The sequence below is a fragment of the Chrysemys picta genome, chromosome 2 (genome assembly GCF_011386835.1).
Source record: "Chrysemys picta bellii isolate R12L10 chromosome 2, ASM1138683v2, whole genome shotgun sequence".
Lineage (NCBI taxonomy): Eukaryota > Metazoa > Chordata > Testudines > Emydidae > Chrysemys > Chrysemys picta.
This window is the reverse complement of record NC_088792.1, coordinates 156808869-156836571: the sequence shown is the minus strand read 5'-3', so window position 1 is coordinate 156836571 and position 27703 is coordinate 156808869. Positions and strand designations below refer to the sequence as shown.

Genomic DNA, 27703 nt, shown 5'->3' with positions numbered 1-27703 from the left:
TTTACAGATTTAAATTTTTTTATTAAAGCTAATGTTAAAATTTAATGTTAAAGCCTGTTAATACACAGGTTAAAGAAAGTGTGTGAACATCTAGGTATAATGCTTAAATTATCCAAAAGTACAATTGGTTTAAAAGTCATAAAATACATATAGTACATCATTTGCAATATCCCAATTTAAGGTTAAAAATTTGAATAATAGTTTTATTACATCTTGATCTTTTCTATCTTCTACCACATATTGGAAATATATTTTCTAAATAAGCTAAGGAAAGCTATTTGGTATAATATAATACAATGTAATATAACTAGAATATAATAGAATTAAAGCAGTGGATGGAGAGTCCTGGGGTGGTTGCATTGGTTCCAGCCTGACTTGTGACTGTGGGCAAGTCATTTCATTTCTCTGTGTCCTTCAGCTTCCCCCTCTGTAAAACAGGTTAATAATCTCTATATTGTATGGGCGTTGAGAGGCTTAATTAACGGTTTGCACAACACTTTGAGATCCATGGATGAAAGGGGCTGTAAGTGCAAATGAATGTTTATTGGGTTTAACTTTTGGGGTGGGGGGCTTTTTTTTTTTATTGCAATATTGTCTCTGTCCACAAAGATGGAAGTGAAGCAGTTAATCTCTGCCGTTCAAGTGGGTTAATGGCATGGCTGTTGAGGTGTGACTGACAGAAAGAGCCCAAATGATTTAAGGGTGGCACTGCTTTTAGAAGAGAGAGGTGACTTGTTCAGCTTTTTAAAGTCCTTAAGATAATGTCTTTTATATCTATGATTGATTTATTTGATATTTATGCAGTTGGCAGTGGGATTTGAAATATAACATAAGCACTTCCTGAGATGTCAGTACTCCAATGTTAGTGGTCTGAACAAGGATGTAATTCATATCTGCAGGTGCTTACTCTGGTATCAAACACTTCAATAACATCATGCTTGTGGAATCCGGCACTCCCCAGTGTCCCATTTGTATCCTGATATGCCCACGTCTTTCCTATGTGTGTTTTTCTTTCTTAAGGAGCTCTCATTTCCTTCAATAGGATATGTTTTATTTCATCCTTTTTCCTGCATTTACTCATACTAATGTCACCGCATTCACTGGTAATAGCGAGGTTTGGAAATAACCCGTGTATCCATGAAAACACTGGGGCTGAAATTTAATGCCTGGGATGCTTTATTAAGGAAGAATGGATATTTAAGAGAAGGGAGGTAATAGCTTCTTTCTGGATTCTAATTTGATCTAACAAGGAGGAAAGTGCATCCAGAAGGCTCACATGCAACATGCATTCATGTTCTCTTAGGCGGCGTTTGAAGAGCTCTGGGTGAAAGTGTTCTGGGCTTGGTGGCTTTTATGCAAAGGAATGGAAATTGGACACTGTCAGGTGATGGAAAAGAGCAAGTTCCTGGCAGAAAAAAGACCCTACATGCTCTGGGGACTTCTTCCCAGGCTTTCTGATAGGGATTAGTATGACAGTAATGAGCAGAACACAGAATTTGAAATCAGGGTATTGGGTTTAGTACTATCTCTTGGAGAGAAGTGATATGTAGTGGTCAGAACAGGGGACTGGGATCCAGGATTCCTGTTTTTTTTTTTCTCTTGGCTCTTCCACTGATTAGCCATATAATCTGGGGGATGTGACTTGTCCTTTTCATGTCACGATCTTATTCTAACCCTGGTCCTTTTCCCTTCTCTGATTTTACTCTGTTTAACAAGTCTGACTTTAGGTTGTACGCTCTTCAAAACAGTGACCATCTGTATTTGATCTGTGAAGCACCATTGCATACTTGTGGGCACATGAGCTAATACTCATTTTGTAAAATTAGCAGTTCAGTCATTCTTAGCTCTTAGCACTTTTTTCATCTTCCCACTGCTTTGAAGACATCTATCAATCTTCACAACCCTCCTGTGAGAGAGGGGAGAATTATCCCCATTTCACAGGCTGGGGAAACTGAGGCATGAGCAGGCTAGGTGGTTGATTACAGATAGAGTCAATGGCAGTAGGGTTAGTGCTCAGAAGTTTCTTGGGTTAGGAAGCATGCTTGTAAAGCAGTTTGAAACCCTTGGATTCAATGCACTGTACTGTTTAGTGGGTGGAACTCTTTGCCTTGTGTCATTAGAATAACATGGTTTGGTCAGCATGAGGAGTGTACTTTTATTGACTGCTTTAATAAGACAACATATTTCCTATTCCTTTTGGAACTTCCCTCTCCTCAGATGGCAAATCTCCCAACATCTGCTAGGAACTGTATCTTTTCCCAGCAAGGCAGGTGAGCAATACTGGAGTCCCTACTTGGTGCTCCTTTATCTTAGGGAATCATGCAAGCAGTAATCTGCCAGTGTAGTTCACCTGGTAAATCAACATTGCTGCGGTAACATAGCACAAGGAGGAAGAAGCTATAGAAGATGGTGTCTAGCTTGGAATCGGAGTGGTCCCTTTCAAAGATGCATGAACGCTACAACGCCACCCTGCTTTAGTGCCTGGTTCAATATACCTGTTTGTTCTAGGCATGAAACTACAGCAGTATTTGGTAATTAATCTTGAGTGGGTGGGGCCACCCCAGTTTGACTGAAGTGGACTGTACTTATTCACTTTCACATGATCTAGTATTTATACTCCAGTTGAGATTCGAGGCCCAAATCAGGATTGGGGCCCAAGTCCTCGATGCTTGGTACAAACACAGGATTCCATGCCTGTACGTTATAGCCACTGAAACGTCTGACAAAACAGGATAGAATGAAGTTCCTTTCTACTGCAAACGCACACAGTCATACCACTTCAGCTAAAAAGAATCCCTTTAGGTGTCAGCCACAGAGGACCTGAATATACAACTGTTTGTTTGTTTTCATAATGCAGAGGGCAATGGCACAGTTATCGTATTGTGCCCATTTTACAGATAGGTAAAGGGAGGGAGATTGAGAAGTGAGGCTTGAGGGGCATAATCTACCAAGGTTGGTGAGATTTAGAAAGCCTCAGCTGGAAGGTGCAGAAGTGTGAAGTATTAATGTTATTTCATTTTCACAGTTTATAAACAGCCAGGATACAAGTTCCTGTTTACAGTCAGGGAAACTGCTTGTGGGGGCAGCTGCAAGTCACACTGGCCAGTGGCAACTAGCCAGTTTGAAAAAGCATTAGGCCTAAGCCTCCACCCCCCTCCAACCTTGCCTGCCATAGATAAAATTTAATTTTGGCAAACCATTATTGCGATTTGCTATCCTGAGCAAAATATTCATCTGTCCCACTCCTCCAATCCACACTTTTTGTTTTTGAAATGGTTCCTTCTCTAAATCAACTTGGAAAATAGGTACCAGACCATGCTACCAGCAGCTGGGGACAGGAAATCCATGACATTAGCCCTATTGTATAAAGTCCCCTTCCAACAGAAGAATCCAGTTCATTTCCTCTCTGGGGCAGGTGGAACAACTCTGTCTGGCTGAGTCACAGTTTAAACTGTTTTTATTCCTCTTTCTTTTTAAGCTTCTTCTCGCTGTTTGTTTGTTCTTTTTTAAATTGCCAGAAATTTAGTCAATCTCTCCAGAGAAGCAAACATGAGTTGTATTTAGTGCTTCAACTATAAACAGCCTTTAACCATTTGGAAGGAGAATTTTGTCTTAGTTACTTTCAGTCTGAATGGGCTTATTTCTGGTGAAAGGAAACAAGCAAATAAAAAGAGAACAGAAGTAAAGTCTCCTTGAGACTACAGACTGTATGTTTCCTTTACAAGAGGCTGCATGAACACCACATATTAAAATGGCTCCATGTCTCTGCAGGTAGCAGCTTTCTTCGAGAGTTAATGGTGCACTACACAGAGGGGAGGGAAATAGGTGTAACAGTTACCTAGCAAAATCCTCCCAGACAGTGGTTGGCATCAATCAAACAGCAGTAAATGTTTACAGCTACATGTATTAATATCTGACTGATAGATCCAAAAAGCGAATCTCCAGCCCCTAGCTCCCAATTTAGGGAAATTCAGGTGTAAATATAACATTGTGATTAATCCCTTTAGAATAGGGCTCAGTCACCACCCACTAAAATCCACTTCTTCCCTTACAGCTTTAAGGCATTCAGGCCTGCATCTAACCTGTGCACTTGGGCCCATCCCAGCTTCTAATACAGGAGAAAAATAGTACAGAGCAAAAGGAAAATAAAGACATCTGAACAACAAACAGCTGAGTCTCCTATGGCTGCAGTCCAGACTCAGGTGCCTTAGATTTCAGCTTCTAAATTACCTGATTACTTGTCCCCTCCCCAGGGCTGATTCAAGCAAATCTAGACTCTGTCCTTAGATCTAAGGGAGAAAAGCTAGTTTATGACCCCCTCCCCAGGCTCCTACCCTGTGTCAGACTGAGGCAATTAATTCCACAGCAAGGAAGGTGAAAGAAATAAGGAAGATGCCTAGAATGGCTGAGAGTGTGATAGGAGGTAAGGGACTTATGGATGGAGATTTAGCAGGAGGAACCTGCAGCATGCTTCACTCTGGGCTATGGTAAAGTAGATGATAACCTAACTCTTTATAGGAGGTCAAATTATCCCCACAGCACAAAGTAATTCCTATTCCAAACTGTGAAATTCTGACCACTGGCAGCAAACATACTATTAGCATTTCAGCCTGTGCTTAGTGAGATGGGATTCTATGACCCTAGGTTCCCCAAGTAGCAGAAGGTTTGAGAGCATTGCCACACCTAGCCTTCCTCTGTCTCAGCTTCTCCTTGTGAAATTCATGCTGCAACTCCTCTGAATGCTTTTTAACACAAGTACTTGCTCTGGTGCTCATGGCTATAACCTTTGACTCTTAAAAAGATCTCTTCTGATTACATATCCTCCAAAGCAGACACAACTCTCCTAATGCCCAAATCCAAAACAGATGAGTTAGCTTAATGCTCCCTTGCAATTTTAGTGTATGGGCTGGTTATGCTAGGGGGGGAACCAGTTACCCTTGCTACCATCTGGTAAGAAGGAGCAAGCAAATCCTTCTTTGGCTTTCTGTGCAAACAAATATCTTTTACAAAGTAGTTTAATTTATGCTCTGCTGGGAATATTTATTCACCCTTATGGGAAACACTGGTATAGTGCTAGCTAGACTCATCTTGGCTACATGGGGGCTCTAGATCAGTTGTTTTCAAACTTTTTTTCTGGGGACCCAGTTGAAGAAAACTGTTGATGCCGGTGACCCAACGGAGCTGGGGATGAGGGGTTTGGGGTGTGGGAGGGGCTCAGGTTGGGGCAGAGGGTTGGGGTGCAGGGTGAGGCTGAGAATGAGGGGTTCAGGATGTGGGAGGGGGTTCTGGGGTGTGGGAGGGGGTCAGGGCTCTGGGCTGGGGGTGCAGGCTCTGGGGTGGGACTGGAGATGAGGGGTTTGGGGTGCAGGAAGGAGTTCTGGGTTGGGGGGGGCTGAGGGCTGGGGCATGGGGTTGGGGCGCGGGCCTACCTCCTGCTGGCTTCCTGCCTGTCCTGGCACCGCGTACCAAGCTGTGCCCTGGAAGCGGCCAGCAGCAGGTCTGGCTCCTAGGCAGAGGCGCACAAGTGACTCCCACCCACAGGCACCATCCTCCCACTGCTCCCATTGGCCAGGAGTGCAGAGCCGGTGCTCGGGGCGGGGGCAGCACGGAGCCCCGTGGCCCCCCTAACTAGAAGCCAGACCTTTGCTGGCCGCTTCCGAGGTGCAGCACAGTGTCAGAACAGGTAGGGACTAGCCTGGCTTAGCTGGATAGCACCGCCGACGGAACTTTTAACGTCTCGGTCAGCGGTGCTGACCAGAGCTGGTAGGGTATCTGGGTGCTGAGCAAGGTGACCCAGTGCATTACATGCCGTGACCCAGTACTGGGCTGTGACCCAAACTTTGAAAAACACTGCTCTAGATGAATGACGATTTGCTCCCCTTTCTTCTAATCTCTCCTTAATGGCTTGCCTCTTTTTGTTATACCAACAATTAAATCCCTGAGATTCTTGCTCTCCCCTGGAATCTGCAGGAAAAAGGCTTGAGTCCCTCACGAAGTCTGAATTCAACCTTCTCCAGAATTTGGATCTGGGGGTTCAGTTTAGTCCATGATGTGGATCGGGGGCCAGATGCAAACTCCAGATCCAGCCTTTGGGAGTGTTTGGAAATGGTCCCAATGTAGAGCAATAGCCAAGCCCAGAGTTTGGTTCTGAAATGTAGGGGTGTTTGGAGCCAGTGTTTTGCTGTGGGACCCTCTCTGTTTCCTATCTATTGGGAAGAAAGAGGCAGGAAAGACTGTCCAATGGCTGGGGCACCAGCCTAAGCCTTGGGAGATTCAGGTTCAATGCCCCGCTCTGCCACATATTTCCTATGTGACCTTGAGCAAGTTACTTAGGCCTAGATCCTCAGATCCCCATCTGTAAAGTGCAGATAACAGGACTCCCCTGCCGGGAATGCTGTGAGCATAAATACTCTACTGGCATGTATTGAAGTGCATATAGTTAAGCAGATGCATAAATCTTTGCAGGATCAGGGCCTTACACGTGGGCTTACTCACAGAGCATAACGTCAAGCATGTGCATAAGTCTTTGTGGATCAAGGCCTTAGACACAGGTCAGGGACTGTCTCTCAGGTGTTTGTACAGTGCCTAGCACAATGGAGCCCTGTCATGGTTGGGACCTTGAGCCTCTCCTGTAATACATAGAATAACAAATATAAATGGGTGCAAGGTATCTGCCTGTGCAGATCCAATTGACTTAAATTGCAAAGGTAGAAATAATCTTTGTGTGGGAGGTGGCAGGGGGTAAGTTATTCAAAGCAGAAGAGATCTCAGGGAACCCAGCTTTGCTTCGTTCTCATGAAGAAGCTTTGAATACGATGGGGGAAAGCGTTGGGAGTAATTATCCAAAATGGGTGGCATAAATCCGAACAGGAAGTAATACATCAGTTTTAAAGCTACTCATTTCAAACTGTGCGTTAGATTTATTTGACCTGCATTTGGGAGCAAATATTAATGAAAGGGCGAAGGCAGCTTATGGCTCTTTCAGTTCTTTCATTTCCCACTAGATATCTCTGGTGTAAGAACTAATTATGAATGTTCCTGATTTAATTTGGAAAAAAAATTGGATGAAGTTTTTTTAATTTCTTTTAAGGTCCGGTGTTATTGTGCAGTGTCTGAAGTTAACGCTGGATCTTTCTTCAGTAACTACTCCAGCCTGGAGTCCAACGAGGCCACTTAGAACCCATGCAATTAATGGATATGATTATTTTTTAATAAGGATTTGTCCAAGGCTTCTAAGAATTGAAACTTTTTTCCTAGCTCCTAGGCTGCTACACGTTACAAACTCGCACCCATCTATGATAGTAATGCATCCTTGGTAGCCTCTGAAATTTCTCTGTCTGTTTATTCCGCACCATGTTAGCATGTTATATTTGAACTTGGATCTCATCTCTGCTTTGTTCTGTTCAACCAGCATTAGGGTATGTCTACACTACGAAATTAGTTCGAATTTATAGAAGCCGGTTTTATTGAAATCGGTTGTATACAGCCGATTGTGTATGTCCACACATAAAATGCTCTAGGTGCTCTAGTCGGCAGACCGCGTCCACAGTACGAGGCTAGCGTCGACTTCCGGAGCATTGCACTATGGGTAGCTATCCCACAGCTATCCCACAGTTCCCGCAGTCTCCGCCGCCCCTTGGAATTCTGGGTTGAGATCCCAATGCCCGGATGATGCAAAACAGTGTTGCGGGCGGTTCTGGGTACATGTCGTCAGGCCCCTCCCTCCCCCGTCACAGCAACGGCAGACAATAGATTCGCGCCTTTTTATCTGGGTTACCTGGGTTACCTGTGCAGACAACATGGAGCCCGCTCAGCACAGCTGAGCTCACCGTCACCATATGTCCTCTTGGTGCCGGCAGACGTGGGACTGCATTGCTACACAGCAGCAGCTGCTAACTGCCTTTTGGCGGTAGACAGTGTAGCATGAGTGATAGCCGTGGGGCTGGCAGCCGTAGTGCTGCATTGCACCAGCCCCTTCCAGGCGATGGTATATTATGACTGGTACCCATCGTCGTCATACTGGTATGGCTGTCAATCATGGCCACCTGGGCAGACATGCTACTGTTTTGATGATGACGGTTACCAGTCATAATATACTATTTTCTGCCAATTGCCCAGTATTGTCTGCTAAGCACCCAGAAGAGGCCGAGGGCGATGCTGGGTGCTGGCGGACGTGGGGCTGGCAGACGTGGGGCTGCATTGCTACACAGCAGCAGCCCCTTGCCTTTTGGCAGATGATGGTATTTTATGATTGGTACCCATCATCATCGTATTGGTATGGCTGTCACTCATGCTGCAGCGTCGGCTGCCACCTTAAGATGTAAAAAATAGATTTGTTCTGTGTTCATTTGCTTCCCCTTCCTCCGTGAAATCAACGGCCTGCTAAGCCCAGGGTTTCCAGTTTAATCTTTGGGGGCACCATTCTGTGTGACAGTTGTTTGTGTTTCTCCCTGTTCCTGTACCTGTACGCCATGTCGTCACTCGGCCCTCCCTCCCTCCCGCCCTCCTTCTCCTGGTCCATCAGATACTACTTTCGCGCCTTTTTTCTGACCAGGCGCCATAGCTAGCACTGGGATCATGGAGCCCGCTCAGATCACCGCGGCAATTATGAGCACTATGAACACCACGCGCATTGTCCTGGAGTATATGCAGAGCCAGAACATGCCAAGGCGAAACCCGGACCAGGCGAGGAGGCGATTGCAGCGCGGCGACGAGAGTGATGAGGAAATTGACATGGCCATAGACCTCTCACAAGGCACAGGCCCCAGCAATGTGGAAATCATGGTGTTACTGGGGCAGGTTGATACCGTGGAACGCCGATTCTGGGCCCGGGAAACAAGCACAGACTGGTGGGACCGCATCGTGCTGCAGGTATGGGACGATTCCCAGTGGCTGCGAAACTTTCGCATGCGTAAGGGCACTTTCATGGAACTTTGTGACTTGCTTTCCCCTGCCCTGAAACGCCAGGATACCAAGATGAGAGCAGCCCTCACAGTTGAGAAGCGAGTGGCGATAGCCCTGTGGAAGCTTGCAACGCCAGACAGCTACCGGTCAGTCGGGAATCAATTTGGAGTGGGCAAATCTACTGTGGGGGCTGCTGTGATCCAATTTGCCAGGGCAATGAAAGACCTGGTGATAGCAAGGGTAGTGACTCTGGGCAACGTGCAGTCAATAGTGGATGGTTTTGCTGAAATGGGATTCCCAAACTGTGGCGGGGCCATAGACGGAACCCATATCCCTATCTTGTCACCGGAGCACCAAGCCACCGACTACGTAAACCGCAAGGGGTACTTTTCAATGCTGCTGCAAGCCCTGGTGGATCACAAGGGACGTTTCACCAACATCAACGTGGGATGGCCGGGAAAGGTACATGATGCTCGCGTCTTCAGGAACTCTGCTCTGTTTCGAAAGCTGGAGGAAGGGACTTTCTTCCCGGACCAGAAAGTGACCATTGGGGATGTTGAAATGCCTATCGTGATCCTTGGGGACCCAGCCTACCCCTTAATGCCATGGCTCATGAAGCCGTACACAGGCAGCCTGGACAGAAGTCAGGACCTGTTCAACTACAGGCTGAGCAAGTGCCGAATGGTGGTGGAATGTGCATTTGGACGTTTAAAAGCGCGCTGGCGCAGCTTACTGACTCGCTCAGACCTCAGCGAAAAGAATATCCCCATTGTTATTGCTGCTTGCTGTGCGCTCCACAATATCTGTGAGAGTAAGGGGGAGACCTTTATGGCGGGGTGGGAGGTTGAGGCAACTCGCCTGGCCGCTGATTACGCGCAGCCAGACACCAGGGCGGTTAGAGGAGCACAGCAGGGCGCGGTGCGCATCAGAGAAGCTTTGAAAACGAGTTTTGTGACTGGCCAGGCTACTGTGTGAAACTTCTGTTTGTTTCTCCTTGATGAACCCTCCAACCCCCCCCCCCCGACCCGGTTCACTCTACTTCCCTGTAAACCAACCACCCCACCCCACCCTCCCCTCCCCTCCCGCTTGCAGAGGCAATAAAGTCATTGTTTTTTCACATTCATGCATTCTTTATTAGTTCCTTACAGAGGTAGGGGGATAATTGCCAAGGTAGCTGGGATGGGTGGGGGAGGAGGGATGGAAAAGGACATACTGCATTTTAAAACTTTAACTCTTATTGAAGCCCAGCCTTCTGATGCTTGGGCGATCATCTGGGGTGGAGTGACTGGGTGGACGGAGGCCCCCCCACCGTGTTCTTGGGCGTCTGGGTGAGGAGGCTATGGAACTTGGGGAGGAGGGCTGTTGGTTACACAGGGGCTGTAGCGGCAGTCTCTGCTCCTGCTGCCTTTCCTGCAACTCAACCATACGCTCGAGCATATCACTTTGATGCTCCAGCAGACGGAGCATTGCCTCTTGCCGTCTGTCTGCAAGCTGACGCCACCTATCGTCTTCAGCCCGCCACCTCTCCTCTCGTTCATGTTGGGCTTTTCTCATCTCCGACATTGACTGCCTCCACGCATTCTGCTGTGCTCTATCAGCGTGGGAGGACATCTGCAGCTCCGTGAACATCTCGTCCCTCGTCTTACGTTTTCTCTTTCTAATGTTCACGAGCCTCTGCGAAGGAGAAACATTTGCAGCTGGTGGAGGAGAAGGGAGAGGTGGTTAAAAAAGACACATTTTAGGGAACAATGGGTACACTCTTTCATTACAAGGTCGCATATTTCGGCTTGCAGGCAGCCATCGTAGGCCACAGTGTTTTGGCTTTTTTAACCTTCTTAACATGCGGGAAAGGTTGCAAACAGCAGCGCATTTCCCATATCAAGGATGAATTGGGTTGTCCATTTAAAATGGGGTTTCAATGTAAAAGGAGGGGGCTGCGGTTTCCCGGTTAACATGCGGCACAAACACAAGTAAACCCGCCCCCCCCCCCACACACACACACGATTCTCTGGGATGATCACTTCACCCCTCCCCCCCACCGCGTGGTTAACAGCGGGGAACATTTCTGGTCAGAATAGCAGGAACGGGTGCCTCTGAATGTCCCCCTTAATAAAATCACCCCATTTCAACCAGGAGAGCTTTCTGGAGATGTCCCTGGAGGATTTCCGCTCCATCCCCATACACGTTAACAGACTTGCTTGCTTTTTTTTGTAATGTTTACAAATATTTACAAAGTTACACTCACCAGAGGTCTCCTGTGTGCCCTGAGGGTCTTGGGTGAGTTCGGGGGTTACTGGTTCCAGGTCCAGGGTCACAAACATATCCTGGCTGTTGGGGAAAACGGTTTCTCCGCTTCCTTGCTGCTGTGAGCTACCTACAGTACCTCCATCGTCATCTTCCTCGTTCCCCGAACCGTCTTCCCTGTGTGTTTCTCCAGTGAGAGAGTCATAGCACACGGTTGGGGTAGTGGTGGCTGCACCCCCTAGGATCGCATGCAGCTCCGCGTAGTAGCGGCAAGTTTGCGGCTCTGCCCCGGACCTTCCGTTTGCTTCTCTGGCTTTGTGGTAGGCTTGCCGTAGCTCCTTAATTTTCACGCGGCACTGCTGTGTGTCCCTGTTATGGCCTCGGTCCTTCATGGCCTTGGAGATCTTTTCTAATACTTTGCCATTTCTTTTACTGCTACGGAGTTCAGCTATCACTGCTTCATCTCCCCATATGGCGAGCAGATCTCGTACCTCCCGTTCGGTCCATGCTGGAGCTCTTTTGCGATCCTGGGAGGACTCCATGACGGTTACCTGTGCTGATGAGCTCTGCGTGGTCACCTGTGCTCTCCACGCTGGGCAAACAGGAAATGAAATTCAAACCTTCGCGGGTCTTTTCCTGTCTACCTGGTCAGTGCATCTGAGTTGAGAGCGCTGTCCAGAGCGGTCACAATGAAGCACTGTGGGATAGCTCCCGGAGGCCAATAACATCGAATTCCGTCCACACTACCCCAATTCCGACCCGCAAAGGCCGGTTTTATCGCTAATCCCCTCGTCGGAGGTGGTGTAAAGAAACCGGTTTAAAGGGCCCTTTAAGTCGAAAGAAAGGGCCTCGTTGTGTGGACGTGTCCAGGCTTAATTCGGTTTAACGCTGCTAAAGTCGACCTAAACCCGTAGTGTAGACCAGGCCTTAGTGGTCTTTACAAGAATCCAGATCTTGAGTAATTCTAAGTGCCTGATTCTGCCATTGGATGTGGAATCCTTGCCTGGCTTATTGCTCCCCTGAAGTTAATAGGGCTCCACACAGATGCAAGGGCCCACCCATGTGGATCCAGTTGCAAGACAGAGGCCTTACTCATCCTAGAAGTACAGGATTCCTGTAGACATCATCTGCCGCTTGCTTGCTGATGAGAAAGCAGCAGAAAAGCCCCCAGTGAGGAAGAGCCTTGGGGAACAATGGTTGCACTGAGATTTGTTATTGTAGAGTCACCGACCCTGTTTGCACTTTATTTAAAGTAAGTTGCATTAAATCACATTTTTTTCTTTTTTTTTAGCAGGGACCCCAACTCGATGGCACTCCAGTGCCCAGTAAATATTCGACTCCACCCCATCCGTCGGAGAGCTCCGTAGAGCTTATGTGTCACACAGTTTGCTGCCCGTGATGGAGGTTTAAGGTAGGTAACATTTAAGGACTGTTTAAGAGTTCAACTGTATTGCACAGAGCACTGGCTTTTTGCAGGATTCCTGTAGCTATGCCACCTCAAGCTGTGATCCAATCGGATCTTGCAAGATAACATAGGACTGGAAGGGACCTCCTTGGTCATTGAGTCCAGTCCCTGCTAATGCAGATCATACGATCCCCTTCATAAACGTATCACGCTCAAGCTTAAAACTAGTTAACTTGTTTCCTTCTACTACTCCCGTTGGGAGACTCTTCCAGAACCTCACTCCTAAGATGGTTAGAAAACTTCTAATGTCCAACCAAAGTTTATCTCTGGCTAGTTTGTTCTTGTGCCAATATTGTCCTCGAGCTTAAACAACTCTTCTTCCTCTCTGGCGTTTAATCCTCATTGTATTTAGAGTCATAGAGTTTAAGGCTACAAGGAACCACCAGATCATCTAGTCTAATCTTCTGTATATCACAGGCCACCAGCACCCCTAGAGAGCTATTAGATCATCCTCCACCTTTGTCTTGCTTTGCTAAACAAGCCAAGTTCCTTTAGTCTCCTCTCATAACATAAGAAAGTTTCTCCATTCCCCTGTGCATCTTAGTAACACTTCTCCGTAGGATCTGGAAGGATCCGTGGTAGGGTTGGAGACCACAAAGGAGCACCTAACCATTCTAGGGAATAGTGCTGATTTACTAGATGGTGTTCTTCCTCCAGAATCTATGAGGGCTGGTCACCACATTTTCATTGAAAAGGTTTTTTGGATGGAAAAAATGGCTTTTCAAATTATTGGAATGTTTAGTCGATATGTTGCTTTGCTTTTAATGTAATCGAAATAAAACATATTTGCATTCCTCCCGTTTCCAAAAGTCGTGGGGGACAGGGCAAAAGGAGGAGGATGGAAACCAGCCCCCCTCCCCCCAAAAAATTCCTATCAAATGGAAATATTTTTTCATGATGAAAAATGGGGAACATACCATGGAAAAATTTGGAAGGAACAAAAATCCTTCATTCCCCACCCTCATTTCCTTTTAAACTTGTCACGGAAAATGCTTCATGTTTTTCTGCCAGCCCTAGTCAATACTGAACCAGTACTGAGGGGCATTCTGCTGCAAGAGAGAGCCAGCTTTTTAAATTAAAAGTAAAATGGAGATCCTAACTAGCTGTGCTCTATAGACATCCCATGGCACTTTTGGCAAGGGTAACCTTTGTGTCCTGGCTAAATTCCAGCTGAAGTAATTACAATCTACATATCTAAATATGCCCCTCACCCAGCAGTTTCAAATGCATATGGTATTGTTCTATTATCTGATTAGAATAGTGCCCAAAGGCACTTGGCAGGGTTGGGGATCCTCTCTGCTAAGTGCCATCCTGGCAACCTAAGTGTATGCGGTCCCTGCTCCCAAAAGGATCCTATCGAAGGGCCCAATCCTGCAGCGACCTCTGCACGGAACCAGCTTCAGGAGCGAAGGCCTTATTTGAAACAAGATGCAACCAGAGTGTGTGCCAAGCAATCGGAAGGAAGGTGGGATGGGCTGAAATGGCTTTGTAGTGTGGTTGCAATGGTAGTGCATCTGACTCCAGATCAGATGGTTGCATGCTATTAAACTGCTGTTGTGTTCCACAACTGTGGCGGATGAAGTTATCCTGATTTATTACTTCCACACTCGATGCGAGCTGGGCTTGTGAAGTATAGGGTATGTCGATACTGTAATCACTGGTGTAGACATACCCTAGCTAGCTCAGGTACCAGAGTGGGGAAGTTGTGGCAGCATGTGCTTTTGTATGGGCTGGCTGTACAAGCCTGCCCAGAACCCTGGGTAGTCACTTGGAACACTAGCCTGTAGTGAAGCCCTGTCTGCCACAGCTCGGTACCAAGTTAGCTAGATCCAAGCTAGTTCAGGATGTCTACTTACGCTGCAGTCACACCTCACGCAGTGGAGACATACCCACAGTTGACGTTTGTGAGCATTGCTCTTAGAGAACGTTGGGTGAAGGGAACAAGAGAAGAGCAAAGTGTTGTTATTACCATTGCTCAACACATTTACATTTGGACAAAATGTGTCATTTTCAGATTATGAAAAGCATTTTAGGCCTCAATTCAGCAAAGCAGGGTTTCTCAAACTGGGGTCTGTGAGGGTGCTCGCAGGGGTCCACGAGTCATGTCCAGTGCCACTGGCCCCGCTTATCAACTCCACTCCCTCCCTCCCAGTGCCTCATGCACGCTGCAGAATAGCTGTTCTGCAGCATGCAGGAGGTGGTAGGAGGGAGGGGGAGGAGTGGGGATGGGACGAGCTCAGGGAGGGGGTGGAAAGAGGTGGGGAAGAAGAGGGGCGGGGTGGAGCGTGGGGCAGGAAGAGGTTGGGTGGGGCTTTGGGAGAAGGGGTGGAGTTGGGGTGGGACCTGGGGCTGAGAGGGGGACTGGCTTGGGAGTCTGCCAAAAATTTTAACTCAAAATGGGGGTCCTCGGGTTGCTACAGTTTGAGAACTGCTGCAGCAAAGCATTTAAGCACATGTTTATGTTAAGCGCTTTGCTGTCTGGGAATGGACTTAAGCATGTGCATATGTGCTTTGTTGAATCAGGAACCTTAAAAATGTTAGGGGGAAAGTCTTCCCTCATTATGTAGTTGCATATCTTGCGGTAGTGTGTCCATTAGAAATGTGGGGCTAGATTTTTTCCAAAGAGCTCAGCAACCAGTTAGGCACCTAAATAAGAAGCCAGATTTTTATTTTTAAGGTTTAACGCAGTTCCCATTGTGGCCAGATTTTCAGAAGTGCTCAGTACCCGCCAGGGATCCAACGTACCGAGCTTAGTGACATCTAGCCCAGAAGGTCCACTTGCTCTGAAGCTTGGGCAAATGAAATTCAAGATGAGAGCAAATTGAGCAATCAGAGAAATGTCACCATTTCTTTTGAACCACAATTTTCTCCTGTTGAATTATTACGGCTGGGCAATTGCTATTTAGTGGCTTTGTGGCTGATTGAAATAGCTTGCATTGGCCTTTCTGGTATATGTGGTAGAGCCTATGGTCAGGGTCTACTAAGCCATTTTGGTTTGAATTGTTGCATATACATTTTTTGCATAGGTTTTTTTTTTAAAGAGCTATAATTTAACTTTTAGTGTTTTTAAATGAAACCAGAACCTTTGGTTGCAGTCGGCATATGCTAGGTAGTCCATGGAGGGCAATTATTAATTTCACAGTGGACACCCTTTCTTATGGTGATTGGCAGTTTTTTTTATTATTATTTATTATTACTGTGCCTTTTATGTAAAGCATTGTTAGATGTCTGTGTCTCAATACACCTGCTGTGTCAGTGATGACCCTGTTTAATGGTGTATCTATCTCAGCAGAGTGTGGCTAAGCTTAGGAAGGGACTGGCGAGGACAGCGGTACAGCTGTCATGTTTGTACATCTGTGTTCTGCTAGTGTTGTGTAATGGTTAAAGCATGAGACTGGCTATCTTAGTGCTTGGCTTCTACCTATGGCTCTGTGACCACAGGCAGGTTGTTTAACTTCTATATGCCCAAGTTTCCCCATTTTACAAATGGGAATGACAATCCTAGCTGCTTTTGTAAAGCGTGTGATGAGCAGCTCCGAAGAGCCCATTGTTGTATCCCTGATACTTGGCAGAGCCGTTCAGAGGACTGTTTCCACAGTCCCACAAGTGCACTGTATGTCACACACTGTTGAAGTGATTCCTGAGGGTTGAAGGCAGGTAGGGATTGGATCCTAATTCACTAGTGTTTGAGATCTTCGGATGAATGACGCTAGTGATGTTGCTTATTGGTGCTATATGCTGTCTTAACAACTCTGAACGGAAGACCTGTTGCTGTGCAGAGTAAGCAATGACATACCCTGCTGTAGCAACTTGAGGCTTTAGTGCTTTTTAGATGTCTCTGAGAGCCAGTATTCAGCCCAAGACAGCTCCTAGAGCAGTGATACTCCGACTTCAGTGGGTCAGGAGCCAAATTAGCGATCAGCATCACCCAAAGAGCCACAGTTGTGTGAATTCATTGTTTCATTTCCTATAGTACTATTAGGAACGTCAGAATGGCCAAACTGGGTCAGACCAAAGGTCCACCTAGCCTAGTATCCTGTCTACCTACAGTGGACAATGCCAGGTGATCCAGAGGGAATGAATAGAACAGGTAATCATCAAGTGATCCATATTAAAACAGTATGGTGGAGGTAATATTTAGTTATTTGCTGTGAGAATAATATATATCTATATATTAATAACAGTGCAAGTTGGTAACTTAATTGTTTAATAACATAGTAAAAACATCCTGATTGGCTAATAACTTAGATTGTTGATAATTAAATCTCAGTGTTTTAATATCATTTGCTTTAAAGAGCTGCAGGAGGTCCATTAAAGAGCCACTTGCGGCTCACGAGCCACAGTCTGAGTGTCACTCTCCTAGAGAAAAGCTGAAATGATGCAGCAAGGAATTAAGGGTGAGCTTTTCAAAAGCACTTGGCATTAGCCTGACTCGGTTCCCACTGAAATTCATAGCAAAACTCCCATTGACTTCAATGGGAGCTGACTTAGACCAAGAGTGAGACTGTGTGAAGATCCCATCCTAAATGGCTGAGTCACTTCCCTTGTGTGTGGCTCAGTTAAAGCACCGGTAAAATGATTGGAACACTGTGGAGTTTTCAGCTGGTTTTGTTACAAACCCTAATCTTGGTCCTGGGGCTATTTGGTGTTAGATTAGGGGGTGTTGGGCTTCCTTCTGCAGCAAAACCAGTGTGAAACTCTCTGGTCTTGTGGATATGTGATTTTTATTTTATTTTTTTAACCTGACCCTTGACAGGTTGATCTGAGTCCTTGCTTGTGGTTTTGGGGTCTGAAGCCAAAATTCAAACAAAACCAAGGGCTTATGAAACACCAGTGATGACACCAGCCTCACCTAAAAGGCACATTCTACTATATTGTGTTGTCATTAGCTACAAAATCCACGTCTAGATCCACATTTCGACACCCACCCTTCCAACGGAAAAGCTCATTAAAGTCAATGGCTCAAGTCCATAGTTTGGGGGTGTTTGGATCTGGCCTAGCTTTAAAATGTTAATCCAGGATCTGATATTTCACCATGTGAGCCTTGGAGGGCAGGGGTTTCGAATCCGGGGGTTTGGTTTTGCCCGATACAGCCATCAGTGGAGAGTCAGGAAATTCAGATCTGCATTCAAACTCCAAGACTCCGTAAGTTCACAGGAGAGGTGTGACTGGTTATGGAGCATAGAAGATTAGGGTTCGAAGAGACCTCAGGAGGTCATCTAGTCCAACCCCCTGCTCAAAGCAGGACCACCCCCAGCTAAATCATCCCAGCCAGGGCTTTGTCAAGCCGGGCCTTAAAAACCTCTAAGGATGGAGATTCCACCACCTCCTTAGGTAACCCATTCTAGTGCTTCACCACCCTCCTAGTGAAATAGTGTTTCCTAATATCCAGCCTAGACCTCCCCACTGCAACTTGAGACCATTGCTTCTTGTTCGGTCATCTGCCGCCACTGAGAACAGCCGCACTCCATCCTCTTTGGAACCGCCCTTCAGGTAGTTGAAGGCTGCTATCAAAATCCCCCTTCACTCTTCTCTTCTGCAGACTAAATAAGACCAGTTCCCTCAGCCTCTCCTTATAAGTCATGTGCCCCAGTCCCCTAATCATTTTCGTTGCCCTCTGCTGGACTCTTTCCAATTTGTCCACATCCTTTCTGTAGTGGGGGGGGGAGGAGGGGCAAAACTGGACACAATACTCCACATGTGGCCTCACCAGTGCCGAATAGAGGGGAATAATCATCTCCCTTGATCTGCTGGCAATGCTCCTACTAATGCAGCCCAATATGCCATTAGCCTTCTTGGCAACGAGGGCACACTGTTGACTCATATCCAGCTTCTCGTCCACTGTAACCCCTAGGTCCTTCTCTGCAGAACTGCTGCCTACCCACTCGGTCCCTAGTCTGTAGCTGTGCATGGGATTCTTCCGTCCTAAGTGCAGGACTCTGCACTTGTCCTTGTTGAACCTCATCAGATTTCTTTTGGCCCAATCCTCCGATTTTGTTTGGCAGTTTGGTTTTGATCCATTTCTATTCACTTAAGGAAGGGATTTCTAAGGGTTAGGTGCCAGTTCACATTGATTTTCAGTGAGAGATGCACACTAACTCCGTTAAGCCCTGTATCCTTAATTAGCTTGACCAGGGCGCTGGTAATGATTCTGTTTTCAACTACAGAGAAGATGTTGGAATTGTTAAGGGAGACTCTGACTTACACTCTGGGCAAAAAGACCCTTCTTAATTTTCATCTTTACGGCTAGTCAGAAAGATATATACTCTCCAAATAATAGCAGTTTCCTCGTGCTGGAGTTATAGTGGCTTTGTGATACAATAAACAGCACCCTGTCATAAGTCTTGTATAAAAAATGGCCTGACATTTCTTTAAAAGTAAAGAGAAACACTACTGCAGGAATGACCTTTGTGCAAGGTCACAGATGTTTTGCATGGTGGGGGAAGCTATGGTCGCATACTTATGCACCACGATATATTGCTTACTTTTCACAAAGTGTTTTCCTGAGAAATTACAGTACATTAAAAAATGTCGGGTGAGCTCCATTCAGTCCTTTAATGCTAGTTTTTTAAATGATACAAAACAGAAAAAATATTGCTGGCTGGATTCACCCCCTTCCCTTCACCCCTCACCCCCTCCCCAACCCTTCCACATCTTTAAATGTCTAGCATCGCAGATTGGATACAAGTTTGGAGAACAGCAATGGAATAGGTCCTCAAAAGGTTTGGAATTCAGCTTAGGTTTGGATAAGTACCCCAAAGTTTGGACGCTTACCAGAACATCTGCAAAACTGAGCTGGAAATCTTGTCATGGTGGTTTTCTGATTAAATTTCTGGTGTTTTCCAGCATGTGCATCGTTCACCCGTGGAATTCATTGCCACAAGATGTTAGCAAAGCTATGAGCTGAGTAGGTTTAAGAACTGGATTAGACATGTATGGGCCTGATCCTCAGCTGATGTAAATTGACATAGCTCAGTTAAGGGAGCTAGTTCAGTTGAAACAACGAGGAGTCCTTGTGGCACCTTAGAGACTAAGGGTATGTCTACACTACCAGCTGGATCGGCAGGCAGCGATCAATCCAGCGGGGGTCAATTTATCATGTCTAGTCTAGATGCAATAAATCAACCTCTGAGCGCTCTCCCATCAACTCCTGTACTCCAGCTTGGCGAGAGGTGCGGGCAGAGTCGATGGGGGAGCGGCAGCAGTTGACACACCGCAGTGAAGACACCATGGTGTAGACCAGGCCTAACAATTGTATTTGGGCATAAGCTTTCGTGGTCTAAAGTTTATGGAGTACTCCAATTTATACCAGCTGAGGATTTGTCCCCTATTTGTATTATAAGAATATGAACTGCAACTGCATTAGCTAGGATGAAAATATACAAGGGATATCTCCACTCATGGTTCAGAGCACAGACTAGGCATTAACTGGGGTGAGGAGAAAATTCCCCCAAGGATGTGCTGTTACAGAATGGTCCGTTCTCTAAAGATACCTGTGAGTTAGCTCATGAGTACAAGAGCAGCAGAGCTACGTGAACTCTGAAAGAATCTCAGAAACCCCTCAAGATATAACAAACCAAGTGCCCACACACTCTTGGGTAGCTCACTAATCAGCAAAGAGCCGTTGGTCCAATCTTTCCCATCAGAGAGAGTCACCAAGCATGTGCCATCAGGTGAAAGAGAGATGGATTTGAATCTGGATAGTTATGATTACTTATTTGTGTTACAATACCACCTACAGTCCCCGCTGAGGTTAGGACATCATTGAGGTTGGCCCGGTGTGGACTCCTAGTAACAGAGAGTCCCTTTCCCAAATAGTAGAGTTGGGCAAACATTTTCAGCCAAAACCATTTTTTTGGGTGCAAAAAATGCGGATTTGGGTTGACCAAAATCTTTTACAAATTTGAGTTGAATTTTTTCAGTTGTACCCTGCCCAAAAAAATTTCTGAATTTTTTTAAATTCAACTTTTTGATATTTTTTTTTTAAATTCACAACCTTTTTTTTTAAATTGACCTTGTTTCATTTTTTAAAAAATAAGGCTTAAAATGAAATGAATGTTTTTGTTTTATTTTATTTTATTACTTTTTCAGTTCACCGAAAATGTCAGGAATTTTATTTTGGGTTAAACCAAAACTATGATTTGTTTTGAGACCAGCCAGCCAGCTCTGCCGAAGACCCACGTTCACAACTTGCTAATCTCTGGATAACACAGCAGGAGAGGGGAGTATGCGACATAGTAATGGTCAAGCTATTTTGCACATCTGTAGGTACAAATGCAAGGTAGATCTCGCAAACACCCTGTAGCTGGTGCTATCCGCTAGGATTTGGGGAGTTGGACACCTAACTGCCTTGGGCTCCTTTTGAAAAGCCCAGCCACCCTCCCCAGACTGGGACATGGATGGGATAAGACCCACACTTTCAAAAGTGGCTCTAATTTTGGGTGCCTCCGTTCTGGGGTGTCCGGATGTAGGGCTCATTTGCATGAACAGTTAGTTTGCAGTAAGCTTGGACATGAGTCTCGTTGTCCACGTGTACGCTGCTGATGTGCATTAACAGTTTGTTAGAGCGCATCAGTAAGGAGCGCACTGTCAGCCAGTCTAGCTTCAACTTGCAGCCATTGGATCGTGTTAGACCTTTCTCTGCTAGATTGAAGAGCCCATTATCAAATATTTGTTCTCCACATAGATACTTCTAGTCTGTCATCAAGCTGCCCCTTAACTTTCTCTTTGTTAAGCTAAATAGCTTGAAATCCTAGAGCTTATCACTATAAGGTGGGTTGTCTAAGGATTCCTCATTGTTAATCATTCTTGTGATTCTGCTCTTTGCGTAGACAAGCCCTTAGGTGCCTAGGTCCAGCTTTGCCAACACCTGCCAGCTCCCATTATTCTCTCGTGAACTGAGCACTCATGAAAATCCAGCCGGATTGATTTAGGGTCCTAAATTAGAGCTGTCGGTTGCTGAACTTAAAAATCTGGCCCCACTAGCCTCTCTGCAGGTACTGAGCACCTTCAACTCCCATTGACTTCAGGTAGGCATCCAAAACTAGTGGCCGTTCTAGAAAATTTGCCCCCTAAGTGACTTGCTCGAGACTGATGATATTTAACTTCTACACAGTGCTCTTCATCTGGAGATCTGCAAGCTGGAGATGTCCACAATGCAGCTGGAGGTGCAATTTCCAGCTAAAGTAGATGTGCACATGCTAATTTTGACTGAGCTAGAGCACTAAAAATAGCCTGTAGCCACGGGGGTGTGGGCAGCAACAAGGGCCAGCTGCCTGAGTACATACCTAGGGTCTCAGCTAGGGCTGTATTTGGAAAGCTAGCTCATGCGGCTGTCCAGGCCGCCGTGGCCACACTGCTTTTTAATGTGCTAGCTCAATCAAACAGGCTATTACCTGTCCAGCTGCTGCATAGATGTACTCCAAGTGATTTACAAAGCAAAGTCAGGATTATTATCTCCATTCTACAGATGGAGAAAATGAGGCCCAGAGAGACGAAGTGATACGTCGTCCCAGGGATCAATCTCAGCAGCCGTCAGTCATTGTCCCCTGCTTTAGCTATCCAGGCTCCCTCTTGCACGTCGGCGACTTGAAATGGGTTGGCAGACAGAGACACGTCCTGTTTTACAGAACTAGTTGAGAATCCCAGCACTTGGCATTGCATAAATTACCCTAAACACTTTCATCCCTGAGCAAACTCTAATGGGAGAGTAAGAACCAGAAGGCAACTTGAATTGCCACTGACAAGGACAAAAACAGATTTGTAGCTGGGTTTTTAATCTATGTTAATTTAATGCCATTTTAAACTGTTCAATTAGAGGTTGCACTCTTGACAGCAGTGTTTGATGCATGCAGTTGCAAAGCAAACCCTTTGTTTACCATTTGGCAGTAGAATATACCCCCTGACCCCCATTTTATCTTTTAAATTAATTTAAAAAACACTAATTTTGATCCAAGCTCCTCTTTATCTAGTTTTTTTCAGTCAATAAGAAAAATCCTCTTTATCTTTAAAACAAACACCAGGCAGCTAATAATGTGACAGGACAGTAGCTGGGAGGTAATCCTCTTGAAAAGCTTACAGAATTTTATCCAGAAGGGGACTCCGAACCGGTATTGCTCTGACTTTGACACGTTCAGTTGTTATCCACTAGATGGCAACAGACAGCTACATACAGAGATTTCCATTCTCATTTCAACTGCAGTCTTCGGGTTAGGTGCTTTCACGTTATCTTTAGTTACTTTATTTAAAGGTACAGTATCTGGCAACCTTTGCTGCCTTGAACTCTATGGAGAGCTGTCTGATACATGTACAAAGTGCTTCCTTTGTTTAAATAGACAGTGTCAAATGTTGTCTTCTCTTACTTGAAAACCTCTTTGGAAGTTTGCAGCTGGAATACATTTCCTTATGGGTATTTCCCCCTACTTTCCATCATGCATGTAGCATTGTTTGTTGCATGGATGGGACTGTTGTCTAATGACTGGAGTCAGAGTATTTGGTTTGCATTCCTGCCTCTATCATTGATGTGCTGTGTGAACTTGGGCAAGTCACTAAACACACCCGTGCCTCAGTTTCCCATCTGTAGACTAGGGATGATACTGACCCGCCTTTGTGAAATGCTTTGAGGTCTGCGGATGAAAGGTGCTACATAAGTGGTATTATTTATTATGGTTTGAGCTTGTTTTTTAAAGCACATATATGTGTTTGAATGATAGATGCTACCTACGTATAGTGGTGTAGTCTTGGAAATTGAAAACATGAACTATGTAGTTTCCCCCTGCAAGAGCATAACAAGAACACCTTTGCTCAGGCATGTATATCTTCCAAGATGCTCTGTCACGAGAGCCAACAGAGTATTTCATTTTTGTCTTCAGGGGAATTAAAGAACTGTCCACTGGAGAGTAAAAGCTGTCTGTGAGACGATTCTGTAATGTAGGCTTGAGACCATTCTCTCTCATCCAGTGCTCTACAGAAATACGGGGCGGGAGTCGCAAATGCCACCTAATGCAGTGATGATTTGCAATGGAGCCTATCTTGTGGTTTTCATTATTTAGACTGAGCTGTGTGCTGTCACTTTAAAAACAATAGACGTTCGGAGTGGGGGGAAAATAGTCTTGAATAATTAGACTGGAGAGCACCAAGGGACATGGCAGATGAATCTTCCACTGAAAGAATGGCTGAATATTTAAACAGAACATGCACAGCTGGTGATCTCATTCTTCACCATGAAGCCAAAACCTGCTCACCTTATTCAAAGGAGAAGACCTGTCGATTCCTAGACAATGAAGAATCTGAACACGATTTGGCCTGTGTAGAGGTACCAGATATCTACTAGCTGTGTACTTACTTAAATATGAGCTACACTGCAATCCTACAGTGGAGTTAACCAAGGTAGAGGCACTGGGCAGTTCAGAGGCTTTGTTTAGGGTGTTACAAAATCTTTTTCCATCACCCGTTTGAATCCAGCCAAGACCATGGGCCAAGATTTTCAAAAAGTTACTATTGAATTTTGGGTGCTTCAAAGAGCCTTATCTCCAGAAGGAGCTGAGCACCCATTGGCTGAAAATCAGGCTGCTTTAGTGTGTCTCAAGCTGGGCACCCAGAATCATGAGCTATTTTTTTTAAATCTCCTCCACAGTGTGCAAAAGTTGCCACTGTCAGATAGCAGGTCATTGGCACGTGTGAGATGTGTTGATGGGGCTCAGCCTAGTTCCTAGTAGATGCACATCTACATCAGAAAACCACCACTATAGGTGACACTTATTGGAGACCTTGGACTGAATGGGCCATGTTTTCACCCCTAAATGTGGTGTTTCTAGAAGATGTTTCAGGTATAGTAGTGGGGTACCTTTCACCTTCACTACCCATGCGGCATACTTCTTCTATGTCCAAACAGAGATTTCCTTCCTCCAAGACACTTAGTTGACCACTCACCAGCCTTAAATAAATGATTGCTCTTTACAGTACAGTGGATGCAAGCACACTGTAGTTACAGTGTAGTTACACTGTTGGTATGCATTTTGATGCATGCAATTACTACGTAGCTACGTTAAGCATGTCACTGAGAGCGAATTAAGTGTAAATACAGTGTAGTTAATGAACCCATGTTCAAGTTCTACATGTATTAAAAATGAAAGCAAAGGGGGTAATAACAAGTAGTTATGTAATACAATTAACCTTCCAGTTAAATGAACGAGTGGTAATTACCTATCAAAAAAGCATGACAACAGTGTAATTACACTGGATTTGTGGTGTAGTTAGTCACTGTATTATCAAGTGTAACCCAAATACACTCTGTGAAATCAACAAAATAAGATTCCTATCTCATTTGGAGCCAGTTAGCTTTCATTATTATTAATAAGCATTGGCACTGAGTGGATTGGGCCTACAAAGTAGAGCTAAAAAAATCATTTGCCACAAGTAGCTTATTTCATTTAAATTTCATATATATATATTTTTTTGATCCCTGAATTCTCAGATACATTTGCCAGTTGAACTTATTTTTTAAAACAAATAACTCTTGGTTCTCGCGTCTTCATGAATTCATTATAGGTATTTGCAGCTTGTGCCATGTTTGGTGAGTTACATTAATGATGTGGTTTTGTTTCTGTTGCCTTATTGGATGATTTGATTTTTGAAATCACCAGAGCAGTGAAAGTGGCCAAGTATGTATTTTACAGTTGAAGATCAGCTTTGAAAGTCCTGTTTAGGGTGCAGTTCACCCCGGGACGAGAGCCAGCCTGGGCCTATGCACCAGCTGAATTCCACTTACATCTCAAAATTGTGCATGAAGTTTTTTATAGCTGATATGGTAAATGATTATTGTATATTAACTAGCGGAGATCCTGTCCTATGCATTGTTGCAATGTAACAGTTTTTTGTTTCAATGGAGAATCATTCTGACCAGTTTATTATAAGAATAATTAAAGTTTTTGAAATTTGTTTCAGTAGGTATATACATTTGTGTGGAACTGGCTATAAATAAACAGAGTTTACCACAAGATAAAGAATAAACTGATTTTCAGTTAAGTAGGGCCTGAACCTGGGCATCTTCCACTCCAGACCCAGGGAGGTTGCTCTGTGTGTTGCAGGATTGGGCCCATGATCTGATTTCGGATTTCTCTCTTGCTGTATCCTTTTCTGTTTCCTTCTCCTCCAGCTGCTGACATCACTGACACCTAGAGCAAGTCTGTGTAAAGGAGCCCAAGTCTCCTATGTACTGTAGGTGTTAGTGATATTATCAATGGCTGCAGGCGAGACCCTGGAACCTGAATGTAGGGCTTGGCAGAGGGAAAGCATTTTCAGGTCACCTTTTAATAATTAAAAGTACGAAGCAAGTGAGCAAAGGTAACACAAGCGAACCCATTCTGCCATGTGAGCCCTGGGTACTTGGTGCGCACGCAACAACCTTAACTTGGCCCCCTGCACTGCAGCACATATGGTCTCTTAGCAGAAGCTCACACATAATAACGTGACACGCTGGGAAAATATTTTGTTGCAAATATGAGCAAAGCATCTTTGTGCCTCATGGATAATTAGTGGTAGATTATGTAGAGAACTTGTTTTTCAGAGAGGCTAGGTCTACAGCTGCCTCTGTTTTCATATGGTTAATACTAATCAAAATCCGTCACCGACTTATTGCCCTCTTCCACTTTGTCTATCGTCTCTAATTAGATTGTAAACTCTTTGGGGCAGGGACTGTCTCTCATTATGTGTTTATACAATAGGGCCTCAATGTGTCACCTTAATACTTACTGCTGCTACTACTAATAATAATTGCACTTAGAATTTATACCAGCTTAGTCAGGGCTGGCCCAAAGGTAATGCCCAAAACTAGCAAAATGAGAAGATTGGTCATATGTCAAAAGCACAAGACTAGGAGTCAGGACTCCTGAGTTCTCTTCCTACATCTGACTAACTAACTCGTATGATCTTGGGTGAGACACTTCTCTTCTTTGGACCTCAGTTTTCCTCTCCGTAAGATGGTGAAATGTGATGCGTAAGAGCAACATTTTATTGGTGATGATCCTGGATCGGAATGTTTATGTTGTAGCGGGAACGGGAATCTAGTTCTGGATTTCACACCTTTATCACCTAAACCTCTTTATTTCGAGTCCCAAATACTGGGGAACTGGAAATCTGCTCTCAGATCTGTTTTTTGCAGCTTGACCCCGTGTCTTCCCAGAGCCAGGTGAGCAATCTGGATGCAGTATTTGATCTTCGGCTTGGCAGGGGCTGAGCAACCTCTGGGGGAACTCGCAGATTTGGTGAACCTGGAGTTGCTCAGTAGCAACCCCTTTGGCTCATACAGCTGCTCTATAGGGATTTCCATTCACACCTCTTCTGGCTGTGGAGCCTGGGACCATGACTTGGGATCTGAGGAGCATGAACAACTACAGGGATTAGGTGTTCTGTACCTAACCAGAGCAGTCTGAAGGGTAGAAAATAAACTCAGCCAGTTGGGACCCTGGATTTATCACCCACATGCTGTATTGTCTACATGCACAGAAGGGGATTTGTTAGCGTTGCCGTTTACCTACGTGGCGCTGAGAAGTGTGATACTGTGGAACATATGGGCTGCAATATCACGGCAGAATAGCCTGTGTGAGGGATGCCATGGCTCTGAATTTTCTTGCTTTTTGTCAGTTTTGAATGGATGCTGTTAACAGAATTTAAGTCTGACATTTAGATCTTTGTGGCTTAAAGAAAAAAGGATTTACCGAGCCTGGTTTTTGAAGAATTTTTTTTTCACCCTAATTTTATTTCAATGAGAACAATTAAAAAAAAAATTACCTTGAAGCGCTGTGAACCCAGGCAGCACATACTAGTCCAAGAGAGCCTGAAAATGAAACTGACTCGAAAGGGATATTAACATGGTAAAACTGGGCTTTCTTCCTTCCCCAAGCTGAATGAACTGCAAAGGGTCAATACGTGGCCAAATCCTGGGAGGTGCTGAGCAGCCTTAACACTCATTTACCATCAGTGGGAGTTAATGGTGCTCAGTACATTGCAGGATTAGGCCCATACCATGTAAAAGAAGAAATGCATTGTGTGTGTGTGTGTGTGTGTGTGTGTGTGTGTGTGTGTGTGATT

At 45.1% G+C, this 27703-nt stretch overlaps 1 protein-coding gene and 1 long non-coding RNA gene across 2 annotated transcripts in view; one reads left to right on the top strand and one right to left on the bottom strand.

Annotated features, from left to right (window-relative positions):
* The first annotated feature begins 4271 nt into the window (after nt 1–4271).
* Nucleotides 4272–27703, top strand: part of LOC135981549 (uncharacterized) — a 45448-nt gene continuing 22016 nt past the window's right edge. The window contains exons 1-2 of the long non-coding RNA XR_010598615.1: nt 4272–4423; nt 12440–12559. This is a non-coding gene — a long non-coding RNA (uncharacterized LOC135981549). The remainder of the gene's footprint in view (nt 4424–12439; nt 12560–27703) is intronic.
* On the bottom strand, nt 10016–12075 carry LOC135981548 (uncharacterized). The gene is made up of 2 exons (XM_065584474.1): nt 11150–12075; nt 10016–10601 (listed from the first exon to the last, which is right to left on the bottom strand). Exons 1-2 carry the CDS (start codon nt 11688–11690, stop codon nt 10132–10134), a joined length of 1011 nt encoding a protein of 336 aa, XP_065440546.1. The 5' UTR covers nt 11691–12075; the 3' UTR covers nt 10016–10131.